This window comes from Gouania willdenowi, chromosome 14 (assembly GCF_900634775.1).
Source record: "Gouania willdenowi chromosome 14, fGouWil2.1, whole genome shotgun sequence".
NCBI classification, from domain to species: domain Eukaryota; kingdom Metazoa; phylum Chordata; class Actinopteri; order Blenniiformes; family Gobiesocidae; genus Gouania; species Gouania willdenowi.
In genome coordinates, this window is record NC_041057.1 from 33,540,602 (window position 1) to 33,564,438 (window position 23,837).

General features: G+C 35.7%; 1 protein-coding gene across 1 annotated transcript; it reads left to right on the forward strand.

Moving 5' to 3' along the window:
- The first annotated feature begins 233 nt into the window (after positions 1-233).
- vps11 (VPS11 core subunit of CORVET and HOPS complexes) lies at positions 234-22,566 on the forward strand. The gene is made up of 16 exons (XM_028466573.1): positions 234-450; positions 1,597-1,745; positions 3,707-3,842; positions 5,830-5,993; positions 6,108-6,355; positions 8,527-8,728; positions 8,825-8,976; positions 11,037-11,223; positions 11,296-11,439; positions 11,582-11,779; positions 13,030-13,191; positions 13,305-13,438; positions 15,173-15,375; positions 15,443-15,614; positions 19,149-19,371; positions 22,247-22,566. Exons 1-16 carry the CDS (start codon positions 309-311, stop codon positions 22,409-22,411), a joined length of 2,781 nt encoding a protein of 926 aa, XP_028322374.1. The 5' UTR covers positions 234-308; the 3' UTR covers positions 22,412-22,566.
- Positions 22,567-23,837: the final 1,271 nt, after the last annotated feature.

Here is a 23,837-nt window from a genome sequence, read left to right on the forward strand (position 1 = left end):
ATTTATTTATTGATTATAAGATAATGGGATATATATTTCAGTTTCGGGACCATTATAAGATAATATATTATTTATGTGTTCATTCATCATTTATTTATTTATTTATTCATGAATGTATGTATTAATTAGTTTATTCATTGACTCATTCACTATTCATGTATTCTACCAGAGGGGGCGCTTTTGTACCGAAAGCTTTTTCTACTGCCAATAAAATAAAAAGAAGAAGGCACGTGACTCGTTGGTCACATGATTTCCGTGTTTGTTAGCATCAGCGGGCTAATCACAGAGCTAATCATAGAGCTAATGACATGGCAGCCTTCCTACAGTGGCGGAAATTTGTTTTCTTCCATAAAGACGCGGTGAAGGATCCTGTGGAGAATGTTAAAGACTTTGTTCTTCCGACGGGAATGTCAGCGTGTGACTCCGGCAGAGGACACATCGTTCTGGGAGATATCCTTTAAAAGTGATCAATGTTACTGAGTGACTGTGTATATATGTCAGCATACATATACATATACATATATATATGAATCATGTGATAATCATAGATATTTGTGAGAGTATCCGAGCAGACAAAACTATTTTGATCAAACAGCAACAAATTAATGCGTAGAATTGTTTCTTTATCGTCAGTTTTCTCTCCCTTTATGGGCAAAAATATCAAACTAGTCTTTAAATGTGGCGAAAACTACATGTTAAACTGGACTATATAAGAGTTTAGAAATGTTACAGAGGAAAATATATTTTGGGTCACTATATTGTATGAACATAATTATATTGTGCAAACAATATCCTTGTGATGTATGCACAATATAGTATATTGTACAAAGTATATTGTTTGTATAATGTATTTATATTGAACAAACTATATATATATATATATATATATATATATATATATATATATATATATATATATGTACTATATAATATCAAGTTTTTAGTATAATAGTTACATGTTCAATTACAAATAATTACAATTACTGAGCCTGAAATAAAAAAGCTAATAAAAGTTCACCTTCCTCTTGTGTTAGCTTTCTGTTAGCATCTCTAATGCTAACAGGCCCTAAATCAGCTGTAAAATACACTAAAAACTAATATCTATCATCTCATTTATTTCCTATCTATTGATTGCCTTGTTAAGCTTCCTAATCAATGAAAATATAGGTTTTAATATTTATGGTATGGACATCTGAGCCTTTTTTTGTGTCAGTATACCCCTAGATTTATATATTTTTTAAATGGTAAAATGTGGTAAAGCCTGATATGAAACATATTTTAATAATTGTTAACTACATATGTATATAACTGTAACATGGTTCTACAGTATTGCATTAATAAATTATAATTGACAATTTTTTTTAATAGAATTTTCATGGCAATTACAATTACAAAGTCAATTATAGTATCTGAAGTCAATTACAATTATGACAGCAACAGATTTTTAAAGTTAGAATTATAATTATGTCATAATTGTATTTAACTATCAATTACACAATTATAATTCTAATTGACCCAACCCTGGTGTGTGTAATGTTTTATTTTTCTGTTTGTGGCCCATACTGTCCAACATTGGCTTTAACTTCGTGCTGTCACATATGGAAGGAAAGATATGGTTCGTGACCCGCTCCCTACAGCTGACGTCCTTCCAGGCGTACAAGCTGCGTGTGACTCACCTGTACCAGCTGAAGCAGCACAGCATCCTGGTGTCAGTGGGGCAGGATGAACACGGCATAAACCCTCTGGTATGTTAGAAATCTCAGAGCTTTTTCTTTTCTTAAATTATGAAAAATCCACTTTTACAGTGTTTTTTTTTTATCACATGAGGTAACTTGAGTGTCCACCGGCACACGACATGTGGAATAAAACCATCCAGTCATTTGTTTGTGGTCTGTGTAAGTCTGAAAACACAGAGGAAAGTGCTCCGTTTCAAATTTTCTAAGTTTGTGATGTCATAAGCTAAATCGGGAAAGAAAATACCCTCCCCTCCCCTGGTAACGCCATCCATGGGCTCCACCCCCTACCTGATGAAATCTTTTGCATAAGTTTGCCATTGTTTATCATGCTAGCGAAGGGGTTAAGTTGCGTTCATCAATCGACTGTAGCAACTGCAGTCACTTTACTCGCCCGTGATGAGTCGCTTGAACATAGTGTGTCTGTGTCTGTGTAGCCGGGTGACGGGGGAGAGAGAGCGCTGGTCACATCTTATCCACCACTTATCGTAGACAGCACCGCTTTTTACAGTTTAAATGATCAATTTACAGAGTTACTAAAGGATGTGTTCACTCAGAATGTAGGATTATTCAAGAAGTTAACCGCTTTCATTTTTGAATGTAATCTGGTCACTTCAGTCGCATTTGGTGTGAATGCATCTTTAGCGTGTGCCAACCCACGGAAGACGGGAGGGGGGAGGGCAAGGTCTTTGCCACTCCAGGGACACGCCCCCCAAAACGGAGCGCTCTGAAAGAGCTGGATTATACAGGGTCATAAACCTCTCCTGTTGCTTGATTCGTGTTATGTTTTGACCAAACCCCAGCACACATATGTCATTTAAACCTCAGGGAACTATTTTAAAAGGTGAAAAATGGGGATAATATGTCCCCTTTAAAGGGGGGGTATCATGTTTTTTTCAGACACATAGTACCATTCTATAGCATACTCAAATAACTATTTTGGGAAAATGCAGCAAATATATAAAAAAAACTTAAAAGTAATTTCCCTCTGTAGGACACAGTTCATGACGCTATGATTTCGCCTCTGTCTCTTTAAGAAACTCCAAGTTTGTCTGACACGCCCATGAACACGCCCCCTTCAGCACTCATGAATGGATGTTGTTTACTTGCTAACGTACGATCAGAGGAGTGATCTCTCCTCTGCCACTGGTTCTCTCACTCACTCACACACACACACACACACACACACACACATACACACACCCCCTTTCTGCTGCTGCTGCTGCTGGCTCTGAAGAAGTAGTCCAATAGGGGTCACATTATTTTTAAGTGTCACTTATTAATCCACTTTCTAATAAGCTCTTGTTTTAAAGCAGTCATCTGAAAAGTCCCTGGAACAAACATAGCAGATCTTTTTGGGACGAGGGACGCTTCCAAAGATAAACTTCAGCCAATGTTGACAAATTGTTTCATCCAAAAAAGGGCCGTTTTCTTTGCATCCAAAAATAATTATTCTCGCTGAAGGCATTTTTAAAAACTAAAGGCAGCAGCTGCTAAGATGAGCAGAGTAAAACCGATCGACAGTTATCTCTCAGCTGTTTGCTGTGACTGCAGGTGTTTTGACAGAGGAGCTGAAAGCGAGGGAGGGGTGCGAGGTTTATTTACATTTTTATTTTTTATTTTAATGCATACTTTAATGAGTGCAGACAACATAAGCCAGGGGTTTCTTACAAAAGTATTTAAAATATGTAATTGAAAAGCTAAATCTGCAGAGTTGGGTGCTGTGGGTTGAACTAAGGAAGAGGAGGGAGGGGGCACATCCCCAAGGCGGAGCCTCGTCCCCACGAGCATAACAGCAGGAAAATGGCTGCTAGCAGGAGATTTTAAGGTTACTCAAAAATATGTGAATCAATCTGGCAAACGCTGGACGTATGTGTTTCAGGAGGGAATGACACACTAACATGATATAACGTGTTTTTTTTACATGATACCTCCTTTTAATAAATCATATTCAAACATCTGCTCCTCCTCAGGTGAAGGTTTGGAACCTGGATAAAAAAGACAGTGGGAATCCTCTTTGCACCAGGATCTTTCCAGCCATACCTGGCAACAAACCCACTGAAGTGTCTTGTCTTTGTGTTCACGAGAACCTAAACTTCATGGCCATTGGTGAGATTCATTATTTATTATTTCTCACACGCCTGTTTTTCTGCACATGGACTATAGATGGAAGTTAGGATTCAGATAAATCAGATCCACTTATCTCACAATCTTTGGATATTTTTTACGTCTGTGCATGCTCTCCTTTTTACACTGCACTGTTTTTACAAATGTGGTTCTCACACTTTTTTGGCTCAAGTCCCTCCTTTCTCTTATTTCTGAATCCAACTCCCCTTTTGTCCGACTACAACAACTCTAGAGCATAATGATGGAATGAAAGTGTGATAACATATTTTACAGAATCTCATTTTAAATAAGTGAAATAAACAGTATTTAGTGCAGTGGTTCACAACCTTTTTTGGATCGTGACCCCATTTTGATTTTTTTTCTAGAATTAGTTTTTGAACATGTTTGAGTTCAGATATTTATTTATTTTTACTGCATTTTAGTTGCACTAGATTTACAGTATATTTCACAAAGTGAAGGTACAGAAATACAGTTGTTTAAGATTGTGTGTTTCATTTAAGTACCTTTTCAATCAAAATGACAACTTGTGCTGCTTTTGGTTGCTCTAAAAAAAAGATTTGGATTTGGGTAAACAAAAGAGGGTTACATTAGCATCTTTATCTTTTCCTATTTCTATTTAATGCAGGGGTGACAAACTTTTAGTTCAGGGGCCAAATATGGACCAGTTTGACCTCAAGTGGGCTATAGATTTTTAGGTGGGGAAAAAAGAACAACTTTAACATTATTGTGCTCTAGTTTTAAATATTGGTTAAATTAACTTTGAAAATTCTTAGTTTTCTTAGTGATTATTGTGTAATTTAGAGACATTTTGTGGGAAATTACAACATTTGTGGAAAAATTTTTAGTTCTTTTTACAATTTGCAATAAAAAATGACTACATTCATGTGATGTAAACAAATGAAAAATGCAAGACCCTAAGAGTTGCTGAATTGGTGATATCTACAACTGGATTATTTGGTAATTTACACAATAATCCATGATTTTACTGTCATTTTTACTTTCTCCTGCAGGCCGAATTTGATGCTCTAAACAGCCAGATTTGGCCAATGGCCTTGAGTTTGACACGTGATTTAGAGCGACCAAAAGCAGCACAAGTTGTAATTTTGACTGAAAAAGCTGCTAATTAATGTAAAACCATCTAAAAATCAGGCTGAATGTTTCACTCCAATAGAAAACAATGGGATGTTTACAGGCAGTGGGGCCTTGTGACATCATCAATCACATGATTTCAAGATGGAGGAACACAGGCTCTAAAACTGTAAAGTAGTCCTATTTTTAAAAGTTAATTAAATGAATATGGTGAATAATAATGTGTTTTGTTAGACATAGATCACATGTGTCAAACTCAAGGCCCGGGGGCCAAATCTGGCCCTTTAGAGCATTCTATTTGGCTTGCAGATGTCAGTAAAAATTACAGAGAAAAAAATTACCATATAATTCAGTCGTAGATATTTCAAATTCACCAATTTAATGAAAATCTACAATTATTTTAGGGACTTAGAGTTTTCATTTGTGTACATCACAAGAATGCAGTCACTTTTATTGCAAATTGTGGAAAGAACTTTAATTTTTTCCTCAAATCTTGCAATTTTTCACAAACGATTCCACAAAATTCTTCCAAATTACACAATATTTAGTTACAGAATCAAGAATCTTTTAAGTTAAGATCCTGCAGTGACTGATATTAAAAACTAGGGCACAATAATGTTAAGTGTTATTTTTCTTTCCTAAAATTTGTGGCCCACTTAAGATCAAACTGGTCCATATTTGGCCCCTGAACTAAAATGAGTTTTACACCCTGTCATGGATCTTCTAATTAAAAGTACGTTTAAAAGATTTTAGACCAAACTTGTAAAAACAGTGGCGTATCCCTTTACTTCTAAAAGTCACATGACTGTCCTGTTGTAGCCCATTGGCTAGTGTCTGACAGGAGCTGCTTTGATGTTGATGATTCTGTGATCTCTCGCAGGCTTCACAGACGGCAGTGTGGTTTTAACCAAAGGTGACATCACTCGAGATCGCCATAGCAAGATTCTGACTCTGCATGAAGGGCCCTGTCCAATCACAGGCCTGGCTTTCCGCCAGTCTGAAAAAGTGACTCATTTGTTTGTTGCTACACTGGAGAAGGTTTATGTAAGTTGGTGTTTTCCTGAATGTTTGAATGCTCTCCTAACATTGGTTCCAGAGGTCTTTGTGTCGTGCTTACTGCATACAGGATCTCCACTGCTTCCTTGTGTCTCCCTCTAGTCCTACACCCTGTCCATAAAGGAGTATCCCAGGATGGAGCTGGACACTCACGGCTGTGCGCTGCGCTGCTCCTCATTGGCCGACCCCTCCCAGGATTCCCAGTTCATTGTAGCAGGTGATGAGTGTGTGTACCTGTACCAGCCTGATGAACGAGGGTCCTGCTTCGCCTTCGATGGACACAAGCTGCTGGTTCACTGGCACCGTGGGTATCTGTTCCTGCTCATCAAGGACACAGTGTCACCCAACAAGTGAGGACAATATCTGTTATAGAGTTTATACCAGGGTTGGACACAATTACATTATTCAGCTACAATTACGTACGTCTTCAATTACCCATGTTCAATTACAATTCAGTTACGATTACGACCAGCATTTTTTCCAATTACAGTTAAATTAAATAATTTTTTATCCTCAAACTCAATTGCAATAGCGTTCTCAATTACTAAAGTTAAATTACAATTAATCAAAATTACTAAGCCTACAATAAATACCCTAATAAAAATTAACCTCCTCTTGTGTTAGCTTTCTGTTAGCATCTCTAATGATAACAGGTCCTAAATCAGCTGTAAAATACACTAAAAACTAATATCAATCATCTAATTTATTTCCTTGTTAGGCTTCCTAATCAATGAAAATATAGGTTTTAATATTTTTGGTGTGGACATCTGAGCCTTTTTTGTGTTAGAATGGTAGAATGTGGGAAATCTTGATATGAGACATTTTAATAATTATTAACTCCATATGTGTAGTAGAACTGTACATAGAACTGTAACATGGTTCCCCAGTTTAGCGTTAGATTATAATTGATCATTTTTGTTCAGTTTTCATGGAAATTACAAAGTCAATTATCTAAACTCAATTACAATTACGGTTACGACAGTAACAGATTTTTTAAATTACAATTATAATTACGCCATAATTGTAATTCATTTTCAATTACCAGATTACAATTATAATTGACCCCAACCCTGATTGTCTGCAAATATGCCATTGTGCTGCTGTGATCCCCTCCCCATCCCAAAGCAGGGAGGGGCTAATCCAAAACAAACATAATATTAATATATTTATATACAGTATTAAGGCTGCATGATTTTGACAAAATTTTTGACCTAATTGCGATTTTTCTGACAGTTATTGCGAATTCGATTTACGATTTTTAAAAATATTTTGTACATTTAAATGTATATGTGGTTGTTTTTTTTTCCAAATTCTGTTTTTCACATTATTTTTTTAAATTCTTTTTTTAGAAATATGAATCAATTTTTTCAGAAAATATTAGTTTTTAACTCCTGTGAGGAAACAAAATACTAATAAATAAAAAAAGCATAATTAATAAACAAAAAGGAGGGTTGCCGGTTCAAGCCTCACCTGGACCATCACTGTGGGATGTTGAGCAAGTCCCTTAACCCGGAACTGCTCCCCAGGCGCCGCAAAATGGCTGCCCACTGCTCCTCAGGGATGGGTTAAATGCAGAGGACAAATTCCATTAATGTAGTAACATTACATGGCCAATTAAAGGCGAAAGCCCCGATTTAATCTTAATCTTTAATCTTAAAATGTATGTCAAAAATAAAGTAAGATACAATTAAAAGAAAGATATACAGTAAGTTGTACTGTGAGGAAGCAAAATAAATACCAATACAATTACCACAGATCTTCTGTAGCTCTGATGAGATGTTGTTCAAACGCTCTAAGCAGGTGAAGCTGATTAAAGCTGATCATGTTTTTTACGGAGCACAGCAGTGCTACATGAGAAACAAACAAAGCTTTACAGACACGTTAAAGTTAAAAGCGGGCACTGGTCTGCTCTGATTTAGGAATCAGTGATGTTTTTTTTACCAGGTTAGACATGTTTAGGTGGTGTTTGAAGCAGACAAGATGAGAGTAGGAAGAACATTTCTGCATAAAACACTTCTATTCCCTCACGGTGACGACGTTTAAACCCCATTCTATCCATTTCCGCGTTCAACATCATTGTTCGATTCCGTGATTCCATTAATGTGGATTTTATAGGACCCTAGTGTAGTTGTTAGCGTACTTAGAGACTCGCTGTAGCGCATACAAGCCTGTGTCCTGTAACCATCTCTGATTGGTCATTGGTTCTTGGCAATTCTGATTGGTGAACATATATATCACTCAGATGATGGAGATGAAGAAAAAACCTCCAGCGTCTCGCAAGAGTGAGGCATGAAATCTGCCTCTACAGACACGCCCACTCATGAATATGGATAAGTAGAAGAAGAAGAAAATAAACCTCAAATACTAGCATAATACTGGACCTTTAATCCAACACCTATTGTTAATATTTATTGGTCTTTTTTATCATGTAACTAATTGTCAACTCTGCGTCCATTGTTGTCGTATTTTTGAATGTTTGCTATGGTAGCCTCTTAAGCTAATGCTGTTGTTTTCTTTTCAGGTCAGGGTTTGGTTCCAGAGAGAGTTCATCATCAGACAAACAGCTGCTGACCATCTACGACCTGGACAACAAGTTCATCGCCTACAGCGCCGCTTTCGATGACGTCATCGACGTAGTGGCGGAGTGGGGCTCTTTCTACATCCTCACCAGAGATGGAAAAATGTTTGTCCTCCAGGAGAAAGACACACAAACCAAACTGGAGGCAAGTACTGACTTTATTTGAATGGATGTGTGATCACTTCACTGCTAGAAGTTTCCATTCTACGCTCATGTAACGTCCTTGTTTATGTCTCGTTAGATGCTGTTTAAGAAGAACCTGTTTGTGATGGCCATAAACCTGGCTAAGAGCCAACACCTGGACAGTGACGGACTGTCAGAGATCTTCAGACAGTACGGGGACCACCTGTACCTGAAGGGAGACCACGATGGAGCCATCCAACAATACATCCGGTAACGACGAGTCTCATTCTCTGAGCGTTAATATTAGACAGAAGCCTGGGGTACAGTAATATTAGGAGTTCATTCACTATCCCAGTGTATTGGGGTCAATTATAAGTTTATTATTATTATTATGTAATTCTAATTGAAAAAATATGTTGCTGAGTTCAGATAATTAACTTTGTAATTGTAATTGCCATTAAAATCATGATTATTTCAGTGTTTATTTGTCAACCAAAAAGTGATTCATTTTCTGTAGAAAACAATGTAAAATATAATAATATATAAATATCAAACATAAATAAAATCCTTCAAACACTAAAATCAAGTACGTTCACTTTTGCACAAAACAAAAAATATAAAAAATTATTTGAATGCAATTAAATTAAAAGGGGCGGGGCAGAGGAGTTTGCACGCGTGTGCGTCAAACAACTCAAAGTTAGTATTAATAATCATTTTTTCTTGTGTGTGCCATGCTTTATTCTTTGTAGATATCCTAAATCATTGAAGTTTGTATTATTTAGCAAATAAAATACATGTATGATTGAAAAAATAAAATACAATTTGAAAAAAAATGATAATTGTTTTTTCTTGATTATGTTATTTTTGTAATTGTTAAGTGTAATAATCAAAGTCATCAAATTTTTATTAATTGCACAGCCTTATATACAGTAAACTGTCAATTATAATTTCATTAAACACAAAACTGGGGAACTATGTTCCAGTTTTATGACTCACACATACAACGTTAATAATTATTAAAATATGTTTCAGGACAACTTTACATCTCACTTCTCTTGAGGATCATTTTACCATTTTTAGAAAAAAAAATTTAATCGAGGGGTATACTGACACAAAAAAGGCTCAGACACCCACGCCAAAAATATTCAAAACCAATATTTTAATTGATTAGAAAGCCGAACATGGTCACCAACTGAGCGTTTAGTAAATAACCCCATAAAACTTAATTTTTTTCTTGTTAGCTTTCTGTTAGCATCTCTTATGATAACGGGTCAGTTTGACTTAAATCAGCTATAAAATACACTAAAACATATTATCTGTCATCCAATTTGTTTCTCAAATTGGATGACAGATAATGGATGATTAGGAAACCTTTTTAGGCTTCCTAATCAATGAAAATATTGGTAATTCATATTCTTGGTGTGGGCGTCTGAGCTTTTTTCATGTCAGTACAGCCCAAGATCTAAAAAAAAATATAACCTCAAGACAACTGACAGTAAAAGTTGATCTGAAACATATTTTAATAATTATTAACTACGTGTATGTGTAATCCATAGAACTGTAACATGGTTCCACAGGTTTACGTTTGATTAAATTATGATTGACAGTTTTTAGAGAATTTCCATTACAATTACAAAGTCAATTGTCTGAACTCAATTACGATTACAAGAGTAACAGTTTTTTTCCCAATTACAATTACATTTATAATTACATCATAATTATAATTAATTATTTATTATGCTATTGCGATTATAATTGACCCCAACCCTAGTCAAAACTGACCCGTTATCATTAGAGATGCTAACGCAATAGGAAGGTTATGGTTTATTAGGTTATTTATTTCAGGCTCAGTAATTGAGACTAATTGTATTTGAACTTTAGTAATTGAGAATGTAATTGACTTTCAGGGGGAAAATTATAATTGTAACTTTAATTGAAATTTGATTCCGATTTTGACGATTACACCCAACAACTACAAAAATAACATAATTGAGAAAAAATGATTATTTAAAAAATAAATAAATAAATACATCTAAAAAGAATAAAGCGTAGCACACACCAATTATTAATACTAACTTTGAGTTGTTTAATACATGCTCATGCCAGCACTTAAGCCCCGCCCTTCTAAAAGCTAAAGCTAGCCTGCAGGCTAACACAAGGCAGGTGAAACGCTGCTAAAATGCTTGTAAAACAAGCAAGGCAAGCCAAATTCTCTTTTAACAAAGCTAGTCATTGCAATTGAATTGTAATTGCACATGGATAATTGAAAAATGTAATTGAGTGCATTGCTAAGTAGTTTCCCTTTCAACCCAACACTGTATGTGTCGTAGCACGATTGGGAAACTGGAGCCGTCGTATGTGATCAGGAAGTTCCTGGACGCCCAGAGGATCCACAACCTGACTGCGTATTTACAAGCTCTGCACAGACAGTCATTGGCCAACGCTGACCACACCACTCTGCTGCTCAACTGCTACACCAAGCTGAAGGACAGCTCCAAGCTGGAAGAGTTCATTAAGGTCAGCACTAACCAGCCAGGACTTTACTGAGTACAAACACTCACATTTGTCTTCCTGACCTTATTTCCCCAGAGCAATGAAAGTGAAGTCCATTTTGACGTTGAGATTGCGATCAAGGTCCTTCGTCAGGCTGGTTATCACAGCTCTGCCGTCTTCCTAGCGGAGAAGCACATGCACCATGAGTGGTACTTAAAGATCCAGCTGGAAGACCTCAAGGTACATCTGATCCGTCACAATAACTCACTTATATACATGATTCTTTTTTTAAAAAAAGAAGAGAAAAAATGCCAGAAAGGCGTTAATGTATATAGAACTTTACCAAATGATATGAATCATTTATTTTCTCACTGAAACTCAGAACTACCAGGAAGGCCTGCGATACATTGGGCGACTTCCTTTTGAACAAGCAGAGAGCAACATGAAGCGCTATGGGAAGACGCTGTTGCACCACGTTCCTGAAGGCACCACAGTCCTCCTGAAAGGCCTGTGCACCGACTACCGTCCCAGTGGAGACAAGGGAGAGAAAGACACCAGGAAGAACAGTCAAGTCTTCAAGGTCAGTCACAATTACTCTTTTTATTCTTTTTTTTAATCATTTTCATGGATGGTCAGATGGTTGTTTTCATATTTTTTCATATTGTTTGCATTAAGGGTGTGAGAAAAATCACAATATTTCACTGCACAATTATCGTAACAATCCAAAAAATGTCAAAATTGATTTTTTTAACCTTGATTTTTAATGAAAAAACATTTGATTGCGCTAACCAGAGTTGGGGTCTGTTACATTATGTTTTCAATTATCCATGGTCAAAAACAATTAAATTACAATATTTTTTAATAATCAGAAATCAATTACCATTAATTACAATTACTGAGCCTGAAATAAATAACCTGACAAAAGTTAACCTTCTTGTGTTAGCTTTCTGTTAGCATCTCTAATGATAACAGGTCCTAAATCAGCTTTAAAATACACTAAAAACAAATATCGTTCATCTAATTTGTTTCCTATCTATTGCGATTTTTCTGACAGATATTACAATTGCAATTCGGTTTACGATTTTTAAAAATATTATGCTATACATTTAAATGCATATGCGTTTTTTTCCCCCGAATTTTGTTTTTTCCCACATAATTTTTTTTTTAAATCTCAGTGTCTGAGGTTACGTTATCTCAGTGGTGAAAACATTAATATCGATGCCATTAAGGTTAATTGTTCAGCATTAATTGGTTACTTTATTAGGCTTAATAATCAATGAAAATATAGGTTTTAATATTTTTATGAAACATATTAATAACTGTTAACTACATGTGTGTAGAACTATACATAGAACTGTAACATGGTTCCCCAGTTTTGCGTTAAATTATAACTGACAATGTATATAATTTTCATGGGCATTATAATTATGCCATAATTGTAATTAATTATCAAATACATGATTACAATTATAATAATAATATTATAATTGCAATTAAAAATTTTTTTGTTAAACGTAATTTAAAAAAATCGATTTGGCCTTTTTTGGATCGATACGATAATCCCGCCAAATCAACACATTTATGGCTGGAAGGATAATATTTGACCTTATCAGATTAGGTAAAACAATTAGTAACAACTCTTCATCATATTTTGTATATAATCCCTTTTCCTTTTAGGTGTTTTATTTTTTGTGATGCAGAGTTGTTAACACATAGTTAACATGTTGACATTATGTTTCACGCTAAAGAAAAAAGCCATGATCGTGCGAGTCATGTGGAAACATTTTTGCTTGAGTTTTAATGGTTTTTATATCTGACTTGATGTTTCAGGCTAATTCCGAGGAGTTCATCCCTGTGTTTGCCAACAACCCTCGGGAGCTCAAGGCCTTCCTGGAGCACATGATCGAAGTGGACCCTGGTTCTTCTCGAGGCGTGTACGACACACTCTTAGAACTACGTTTGCAGAACTGGGCCCACGAGCAGGACCCTGAGGTCACTAGATATTAGTCTTTGAAAGTATCATCTCTAGAATAAACCCTGTTTATCCTGACATCACAAAGCTTAACTCAATCTAACTGGAGGAACCTGTTCTTTGGTCTTTACAGAGGAAGAAGGTCCTACAGGGAGATGCTTTGTCCCTTTTAAGGAGCGATAACACAGTGTTTGACAAAGCTCTGGTTCTGTGTCAGATGCACAACTTTAAAGAAGGCGTTCTCTACCTGTATGAGAAGGGAAAACTGTAAGTTGTTCAACTTTATTCACTTTATTCTGCTGTTATGTTTTAGAATCAGAAAGGATTTTATTCACCGAGTACAGTTTAGAAACGACACAAGGAATTTAGCCTGGCAGAAGAACACACGCCTCAGCACACCGAGGCTAATGCACACAGAACTAATTTAATAAAATAATGAAAAAAGATGACAAATAAAGAGTCATAAATAAAAACAAAGCAGACACGGGAAGAATTTCAAAAATATAAAACAATAAAATTAGCATAAAAAAGATAAAGCATTACATAAAAGCCAGACTAAATAAATAAGTTTTTAGCTTGCATTTAAAAATCATATTATTCTCAGATCCTCTCAGATCCACTGCAGGCTGTTCCACCATCTGCCCCAGGACTGCTGTGGCTACAAAAGTAGTTTACCACCACTAAGTGTGGAGTGAACGAATAAGCGACTTTGAGTGTCCAAAAAAGCGCGATATAAAATGGATGCATTATTATTAAATTGAAAATTGATGCATTCTCCAAACTTTTTAGATTTTAGTTTAAATAATAAATCATTTTAAAATCAAAGGTACACAGAATGACAAAGATAATACAAAAAACATTAGATAACACACAAAACAACAACAAAAACAGAAAACAACAGAAAGAAATACGTGACAACAAATCTACACAAAAAACTCCAAAAACACTCAAAATAACAACAAAAATAACAGAAAAACATGCAGAACAACAACAAAAATACACAAAATTATTCCAAAAATAACAAGAAATTATACAAAACAACAATAAAAAACACACAAACACTTTGTTTTTCTTGTATTAATGATGAGATTGGTTATTGTTCTAAATCACCTGTGTCAAACTTATGGCCCGGGGGCCAAATCCGGCCCTTTCGGAGCATCCAATTCAGCCCGCAGGAGGAAGTAAGAATCACAGGGAAGACATGAATCATTGTGTTAATGAAACCCAACACTCCTGGTGCTTATATCGCATGATTGCATTCATTTTCAGTCAAATTCCTTCAAAATCCTTCTATTTTCCTAAAATTATTATATAACATTGGCTGATGCTATTGGTCCGGATCCTAACCCAGGAAATACACTAAAATGTTTCCTTTTTTTTTGTATATGTATTTTTAAAGGTGGAATGTGCCGTGTTAAATATGTTAAAATGAAGAAAAAAAAATATGTCAGATGTGGGAATCGAACCCCACATCAGCAGAAGGAAAAATCCTTGAGTAGAAAAGGTCTGGCAAAGACGGAACTGCGCATGCGCTCAGGAAGTGCCGGAACTATAGTCAGGTTTGTCTGAGGTCCAGGTCCGGAACTATGGACACTTCGTATAATACAGTATCTCCCTTAGTTAAATAGAAGTTGGTCACAAAATCTAGAAAATTGAAAGTGCAGATCCTGTTAGCACTGATATATGTCACTTATTGCTAGAATATTGTCGGTTTCTTACATATTGTGTCTTTTAAGTATACGTAGAAGTGCAAACTAGGGCACAATAATGTAGAAATTACTAAATTTACATAAAATCTGTGGCCCACTTGAGATCAAACTGCTCTGTATATGGCCCCTGAACTAAAATGAGTTTGACACCCCTGTTCTAAATGCTGACATGAATGTTGATAAATTGGCCCTTAGATCTGACAGTCACATGTTTGTGGCCCGCTGTGATAACAGTTGCTGATCTCTGGCATAGAGTAATAGCTGGTAAAGTGTCTGTTCTCTTTGTGTTCAGGTACCAGCAGATCATGCACTACCACATGCAGAATGAGGAGTACAGTAAGGTGGTGGACGCCTGTAAACGTTTTGGTAAACACGAGGGCTGCCTCTGGGAACAGGCTCTGGGATACTTTGCCCGTAAGGAGGAGGACTGTAAGGCCTACATCAGTGAGGTTCTCCATCACATCGATCAGCACAACCTCATGCCTCCATTACTGGGTAAATGTGTGTTTTAAAGCTGGACCATCTGCTCCAAACTACACTGATGCTTATTGTGTGACTGCAGTGGTTCAGACTCTGGCTCATAACTCGACAGCCACTCTCTCAGTCATCAAGGATTACCTGATCAATAAGCTGCAGAGGGAGAGTCAGCAGATAGAGAGCGACGAGAGCAAAATCTGTCAATACCGAGAGGAGACGACTCACCTTCGCTGTGAGATACAGGAGCTGAAAACAAGGTGGGCACAAAACCATGGAAATCTCACAAGATTTAAAGGGATCCTCCACTGTTTGTATACATTTGGCCTAAAACCTTTGAAATGTACTTATTAGAAGATCTATGTTTAACAAAACACATTATTATGCATCATATTAATTTCATTGCATTTTAAAAATAGGACTCCATCTTGAAATCATGTGATTGATGATGTCACACGGCCCCACTGCCTGGAAACATCCCATAGTTTTTAGGGATGTAACGATTCACTCAACTCCCGATACGATTCACGATACTGGGTTCCCGATACGATTCTGTCACGATTTATTTTACAAAATGGGACTGCAGACAAATTTTTTTTTGGGGGGAAAAAACTAGAAAATACTGTACTATTTTCCTTTTATTTTTCATTGTCAAAAGAATTCCTTGATAAACTATTCAAAACAATGCAATTTAACTAAAAATAAATCTTGAACGAAATAAATAAAGGAATAATACAAATGAAAATGAAGCCTATTAATTTAAATTCTGGTTCTATAATAAACAATGCAAAACTGCATAATAGTTATTTTTCTTTTTAAAAGTGCAACTGAAAATGTCTTTTGTGCCTTAACAATTGGACTTTAAAAAAAAAAAAAAAACCCGTGATTCCACTGATTTACGTCATATTTGTTTGGACCAGCAGAGGGCGCTGGTAACACAGTGGTCAGTTGGCATGCAGATGTCTTGCAGTGAAGAAGAGAAGCTATGCTAACAGACAGAGCTATTAGAAAAACGTGACTTTTACAGATATTCAAGTAATATTACAGATATTCTTTCGGTGCTAAAGGGGTGATAAATCATTTATTAACATATTTAAGAGTAGAAGGCGGCCAGAAAGAAAGTATTAGCAGACTCCGCCCGCCGCCTACACTTGTGCTGGTTAAAAAAAGTACTGCGATTCAATTTTCAGAAAATCGATATCAACCGTGATACCTATGAATCGATTTTTAACTGCCTTACGATTAATCGTTACATCCCTAATAGTTTTCTATTGGAGTGAAACATCCAGCCTGATTTTTAAATTTTTTAACAGTGTTTTTAGATCATTTAGCAGTTTTTAAGTCAAAATGACAACTTGTGCTGCTTTTGGTTGTTCTAAGAAACCAGTAAAAGTTAAAAATGTTGATGTAAACCTCTTTTGTTTATCTAAAGAGGATAAAAACATCTGTGACCCCAGGGTGAGACAGTTCCAACTCTGCGGTTTTGTAGTAGCCAATGTAGCAGAGAAGAAGAGCTCTACTAAGGGACCTTTACTCTCCCTTAAACAGTACGCTGACATGCTCTGGTGGCTGAAGTTGTAAATCGGGTCACATAAACCTTAAGAATAGAAGTCCTTATGGTTGGGAGTCCTTCAACAGTCTTTGATTTACTTGCTAACTTCAGCCACCATAGCGTGTCAGAGCACTGTTTAATGGAGACTAAAGGTCCCTTAGGAGATCTCTTCTTCTCTGCTATATTGTCTACTACCAATCCACAGAGTCAGAACTGTCGGCCCCTGCGATCATTTTTTGCGTGTCACAGCTGCTTCCTCTCTATGTAAACAAAAGAGTGTTGACATCTTTAACGTTTCCTGTTTTTTTAAGGCAGTGGTTCTCACACTTTTTTGGCTCAAGTACCCCTTTCTTTTACTTCTGAATCCCAGTCCCCCCTTATGTCAGGCTACTACATTTTGCTCAGAAAACCATGAAAAAACAACTATAGATCATAATGATGGAATGAATGAGTGATAACCCACACTTTAAATAATCTATTTTTGTAAATAAGTGAATAAAATCATATTTAGTGTCTCCTGAATAGATTTATTTCTATAGTTTTTATCATTTGCGGTCATCTCCCTCCTGATGTGGGACCAACACTGACCTTTGTATTTTCGGTTCATGTTCTAATTAAGATCATTTTTATTATTGTATCTTATGTTGTTGTTTGTCTGTTCTTTTTATTATTCAGTATATGTTTTCCTTATTTTGCGTGTTGTTGATATTATTTAAATTGTTATTTCTCAGTGTTTCTTTTGTTGTTTTGTGTGTTTCTCTGTTGTTTTTGTGTATTTTGTAGTGATCCTGTGTATTTTTCTCTCCTTTAGTGTGTCTGTAGTGCTATACTAGAGACCACATGTAATAAATAAATGACTCCCCAACATCTGCTTTCTATGTGGCGCATTCGCACGGGATAACCGAAGCCTGAAATTTTGCTGAAATTTACGGACATCTCCTGGATATGATGTCAACTCGCCGCGTATTGCGTAACATTCGCCAAAAGTAAATAAACATGCGTCTGTTTTCAAATGAAATCTGGTTCTGTTTGTGTGATATTTACGAGGAAACTATGACAAGAGCATCATGTTTTAATCTCACCGCTGCGTTTGATAAAAAATGCTATTGTATTATGTTTTCCACCTCACACCGATGGCAGAGGTCTAATTTGTGTTCCCGGTCCAGACATTAAAATAAGCAACGCATAAGTCACATTACTGGTAAATTGAAACGTTATTAATACATAAAAAAAATCAAAACCTAAAAATGGATGTTATGTAAATAATGCACATATGTGGAATCAGAGGTGGTGTAATAAATCTACTGGTGCTCCTCGTTTCTTGTGAACAACTTCCGTGTGTGTTGACGGCTGCTGTTAGCGATATTTATAACGTGCAAAATGAACATTTCACTGTCCTTAAAAAGCTGTAATTGTTTTTGCAAAAGTGTCAAATGGTAGAAGTTCTAACATCTATTGTTCAGTTTATTTGGATACTATTTGGACTGTAACACCACAAAACAAAACATAGTGAGCAGCTTTTTAGGAGCTAAAACATCCACAGACTGAATGAAAACATGAGCAGGACCAGAAAACTCAAAGAACAAAGGGTACACGGATTCAGATCCCACCCTTTTCTGTCCAAATCACAGAGATGTCTATTCGCATTGGATTAGTGATATCACAGGACCTCGGAGTTCAGTATTACAAATCGCATCCCTCGGTAAAACTAATCTTGTGCGAATAGGGCTTTAGTTGTCGTTATGTATGTTGCTGATTTTCTTATAAAAAAAATACATATTTTTATGCTTTCATTTGTTAATTTCCCCCCCACTCTCTCTCAAGTACCCCCTGTAGCGCCATTGCATACCCTTAGGGGTATAGGTACCCCCATTTGAGAAACACTGTTTTAGAGCGACCAAAAGCAGCACAAGTTGTCATTTTGACTGAAAAAGCTGCGAAATAATCTAAAAAGCTACTAAATGATCTAAATATCAGGCTGAATGTTTCATTCCAATAGAACATAATGGGATGTTTACAGGCTGTGGGGCCGTGTGACATCATCAGTCACGTGATTTCAAAATGGAGGAACACAGGTTCTAAAACTGTAGAATAGTCCCATTTTTAAAGGTTAATAACATCAATATGATGCCAAATAATGTGTTTTGTTAGACATAGATCTACTAATCTCTGATCTCTTTATTCATGTTTTCCTCTACAGTTTCCAGTACTACTGTTTGATTTCATTTCAATGTCTCCACAGTGCCAAGATTTTCCAGAAAACCAAGTGTAACATGTGCAACAGCCCCCTGGAGCTGCCCTCCGTGCACTTCCTGTGCAGCCACTCCTTCCATCAGCACTGCTTTGAGAGCTACGCTGAGAGTGAGGCTGAATGTCCAACGTGCATGCCAGACAATCGTAAAGTCATGGACATGCTGCGCGTTCAAGACCAGAAACGTGACCTTCATGACCACTTTAACAGACAGGTACACAAACCACCCATTGGGCACCACTTACCTTTACCTCAGTGTTGGAGATGAATACCAAGAACCAATGATATTTATAATTACCAGACTTTATAAAGGAATATGTTTTAAAACACTTAACTATACATGTTACTGTACACTGCATTTAAACCTGCTATTCACAGCCTGTAGGGACTCACCTTTAACTCTCGGGGTCCCTTTGGGGACCAAACGTGTACCTTCTACTTATTCAGGTTTTTAAATGATCAATATCTCATTCAGTTTAAAGAATAATTGTATGAACCTGTTTCTTTTAATATCATATTCATAATTCCATGATCAATTTAATTGTAAGATGTATAGAACAGGAGATATAGAATGTTCAGGACTCATTTGGTCCCATTGACTCCCATTATAACCACATATTTTGGATAAACTGTTATCCTGACATATAATCGTGGTTTCCCATAACTACCTAATAAATCTAAGCCTCTACGTTTAAAATACAAAATAAACTTTATGTTGGGGAAAAAAATACATAATTCGTTTTTTTCTTATTGAAGAAAATTGTTTTTTTTATGACAAAAAGGGCAACAACAAAAAAAGAAATATGAAAATATAATGAAACATTTTATATATATGGTTAGGTCTGGAGTTTTTCAAAAGATGTGATCTGAAAAAGTGGGAAAAAAATATTTATAAATGACATTTCTATTACACTTTTATGAAGGGTACTGTTTAGTGTTTAGAGTGTTGATTTTTTTATCAATAAATGCTCATAGCTTTAAAAGTAATATTGTCTCAAAATCAATGTTCCTATCAATTATTGACCTAGTCAATTACCATATATTCCACTTTGCAACTTTTTTTTTAGTGCATATTTTGTGTTTTTCTTATTGAAAAAAGTTTTTATGACAGGAAGGGCATGAAAGTAAAACATTTAAAAAAAATACAGTATATGATTAGGCCTGAAGTTGTGGAAAAACATGGGTAAAACATGCCAGAGTTTTATGAAGAATACTGTTTTGGTATCCAAGCTCAAAGAGTGTAATTTTTATTCAAAAGTTATTAAATATTAAATACATCAATAATCAATAAAGAAACATATATTGTTAGAAAATCCAATAATACTAAGGTCAACAGCAATATATGGATTTATAGACATTTTAAGGAATCAAAATTTTGACTGCATTTACATTTTCTGTGTTAACTAATGTAGATTTGATTTGTATCAGGTTCTTCAGGGTTCCAAAGAATGCACTAATCCATTGTTTCTCAAACGTTTTCCTGTTGCGCTCCACTTTAAAGAATGAAAACAACACAAATGGGTAAATAAATAAAAAAAGATGATTGTGACTATTTTGATTCAAAACTTACACATATCCAATTACATTAATTCAAACCTTAATAATAAAGTCCTTAAAAAAATTTAAAAAATAATGTTTTATTTTTAATGTTCAGTATTCAACAAGGCTCAGTGTGAGAACTACTGTACTAATCCAACACCATCACTGGAAGTCAGTTTCAATCAACTATTCACACATAGTTTTATTGTAAATCTAATTAATGGCAATAAAACATGAAAACATTTAAACTTTCATGTCCTCAATACAGTTTCACTTAGAAACATTAATGTTGGGATGAATTAATAAATTAAAAAGTTGGTTGGTATGGAAAAAGACCAAAAAACGTACAAAATCAAAAAAAAGAAATCCGATCTTTGCGAAGAGGCAGCTTCTTTATCCTTTTAATGCGTGCGCGCGTAAAAGTGTTCTGCTTCGTGTTTGCATGTTAATAGTAATTCCCGAATTGAGGTTTACATGGAAAACCGGTTTATTCGGTTTTTAGGTAATTCCGCTTTAGGTCTGGGGGTTGGGAAGGCTCTGATTGGACAGTGGGAGAACGTGACGTATTACGTCTATGGGAAAAACACACAACAAACCTTTTATTGTCGGCTGTAACACAGAACACCACACACGACGACTGTTTTCACTTTTATTTTGATTGTCGTTTTGAAGCAGCAGCTCAACAATTACACACGGTTTCAGTTTGAAAGAGAGACAGGAACTAATCACCAGTAAAAAGTTCAGTAAAACTCACACAAACAATAACGAGGAATAAATATTTGCTCAATGGTAAAGATAGTAGCTTTAACAACTGATACAATGATGAACTTGGTGATATTACAGCCTGTACACGGGGACACATTTACTCCGCCTCCAGGTCCTAGTGCCAGCCGTCCGGTGACGCCTGTTCCGTTTACCGTGTTTACCGATGACCATGTGTGTTTAATAAGTCCGTGTGAAAGTCTGCATGTTTATGCTTCCGTCCATCCACTCTTTTCATTATATCCGTGTCTTTTAAGGCTCTCATAAATAGTCTCGGCTCTAGTCCGGGCGGCCATCTTGGATTATGTCGTCATCGCGGTAAATTGCTCATGCGCAGAACAGCCCAAATTAACTTAAAGCGGAATTAAGCAAGTTAAGTGTTTACAAGAAAAAGGAATTATTTAATTTGGAATTAAAATCGAAATAAACCAGACACGTAATTCTGATTTAAGTTTAATTCAGAATTTATTTAGCATTAGGAATTAAGTGTTTACATGGTCAGGTTAAAGAGTATTCTGCTTTAAAGAGGAATTAAAGCTCCCATGTAAACGTGGCCAATGCAGTCCGACGTTGCACCTTTGAACCAAGCAGCAGCCATGTTGAAAGTCTCAGGTCAGTCTTAGCCTGATTCGCAGAGATATTTGAGACAGACAGATAGACAAAGGTTCCTTGCTTTATAGATAGAAGATAGATGATCACATTTCCGACGTTTCTTTATTCAGTTTAACTCCAAAGAAAATTCCCATTGTTTTATAACTTCTTCTTTTTTCTCTCTTTTTTATTTGCAGCTGAGTTCGTCTCATGATGGATTCTCGGTGGTGGCTGATTACTTTGGTCGAGGAGTCTTTAATAAACTGACTCTGGTCACTGACCCTCCTGGTAGTAAAGCTCTAGGAAGCCTGGAGATGAACCTGCAGAGAGACCTGCTGATCAGCACCAAGAGAAACTGCTAGAAACTCTCTGAACCGCCTCCAGTTTCACTGAATCACACATAACAAGCTTCATCAGTGATTACAACTGTTCAACCATCAGCTTGTTGTCATTGCACTGGATTTATTTTATTTTGTTACATTTTGTTGTTTGTGTGTGTATTGCTGATTGCTTTTAAAACGGAAACGTAATATGTCACATTGAAGCTAAACCTGCAATATTGTTTGTCAAATATTATTAAAAGTAGCCCAGCTGTCTGCTATGAAATTATACTAAACACAAAATAAATACATTTTGAATGAACTCATACATTTGTCTATTATTGATTGGTTTATTGAAAAGGTGCAGGGGTAAAACAAATCTTCCTACAATGGTTCGGTTCCTAACGATGCGTGTTTAGCTAGATCAGGGGTTCTCAACCTTTGGGTCGCGAAACACTGGAAGGGGGTCGCCAGATGCCTTTAAGAAACTAAGGATATTTTTTGAGCCAATTTTTGCTTATTTTTATCCTTTTTCTGCAGCTACGCCAAACTTGCCATATTTTAACCTATTTTCATCACTTTTTCTTCATATTTTTGCTCCTTTTAATGCATTTTTTCTACATTACTCCCATTTCTGACACTTCTCTATCAAATTCCAATGCCTTTTCAAGACATTTTCAGCACTTATAAACATTTTCCACCTAATGTTGCATATGTTGACCCATTTTTGTCACTTTTAACCTCTTCACTATATTTCATGGTTATTTTTGCCAATTTAACCATATTCACCATTTGTCATGTCCATTACTTGCCAGTTTAAACTAATTGTTCCAATATTGACACTTTGAACCATTTTTTACCACTTTTTTCGGTCTGTTTTTGGCCACTAACTCTTAACCATTTTCTGTGATTTTTATAATCTAATTTCTCCACCTTTTTCACCATTTTTGGTCAATTTTAACCCATTTTATTTGTGATTAAAACAAGGATTTCCATCTTTAAGATGACTATGATAATAATAAACGTTCCTGTATAACAGTGGATATTATTCAGATGAATAAATAAATAAATGTGGTTATCACAGATTCATAGAACAATGGACCATCATTTTGCTGACTTTATGGATGGACCCCAAACAAGGCCTAGAGTGAGCTCAGTATTCATATTGAAGTACAATTTTGATTCACCTGAGGAAACTATCATGTAAAATATGTGGATAGCAATCAAAATTGGGAATTTATTTATAATGAAGTCCTGTTATCAGAAAAATATGAATAAGGCATTAAAAAACTAAAACAGTTATGTAAATCAAAAACTTTTTATTTATTTATTTTTTAATTGAAATCATCATTGAAGTGGATTGTAAACAAACAAATCATAAAAACACCATTCACTGATGAATAAATATGATTTAAATCACATTTAGCCTCTAGTTTATTACTCTGTTTTATTTATTGTTATATTATTA

What these genes read in the sequence shown, in the direction of transcription:
- vps11 (XM_028466573.1), top strand. Translation starts at nt 309, where the DNA reads ATGGCAGCCTTCCTACAGTGGCGGAAATTTGTTTTCTTCCATAAAGAC. An exon ending in AGGACACATCGTTCTGGGAG is followed by an intron (nt 451 to 1,596) that starts ATATCCTTTAAA and finishes TCGTGCTGTCAC; the next exon opens with ATATGGAAGGAAAGATATGG. An exon ending in AACACGGCATAAACCCTCTG is followed by an intron (nt 1,746 to 3,706) that starts GTATGTTAGAAA and finishes GCTCCTCCTCAG; the next exon opens with GTGAAGGTTTGGAACCTGGA.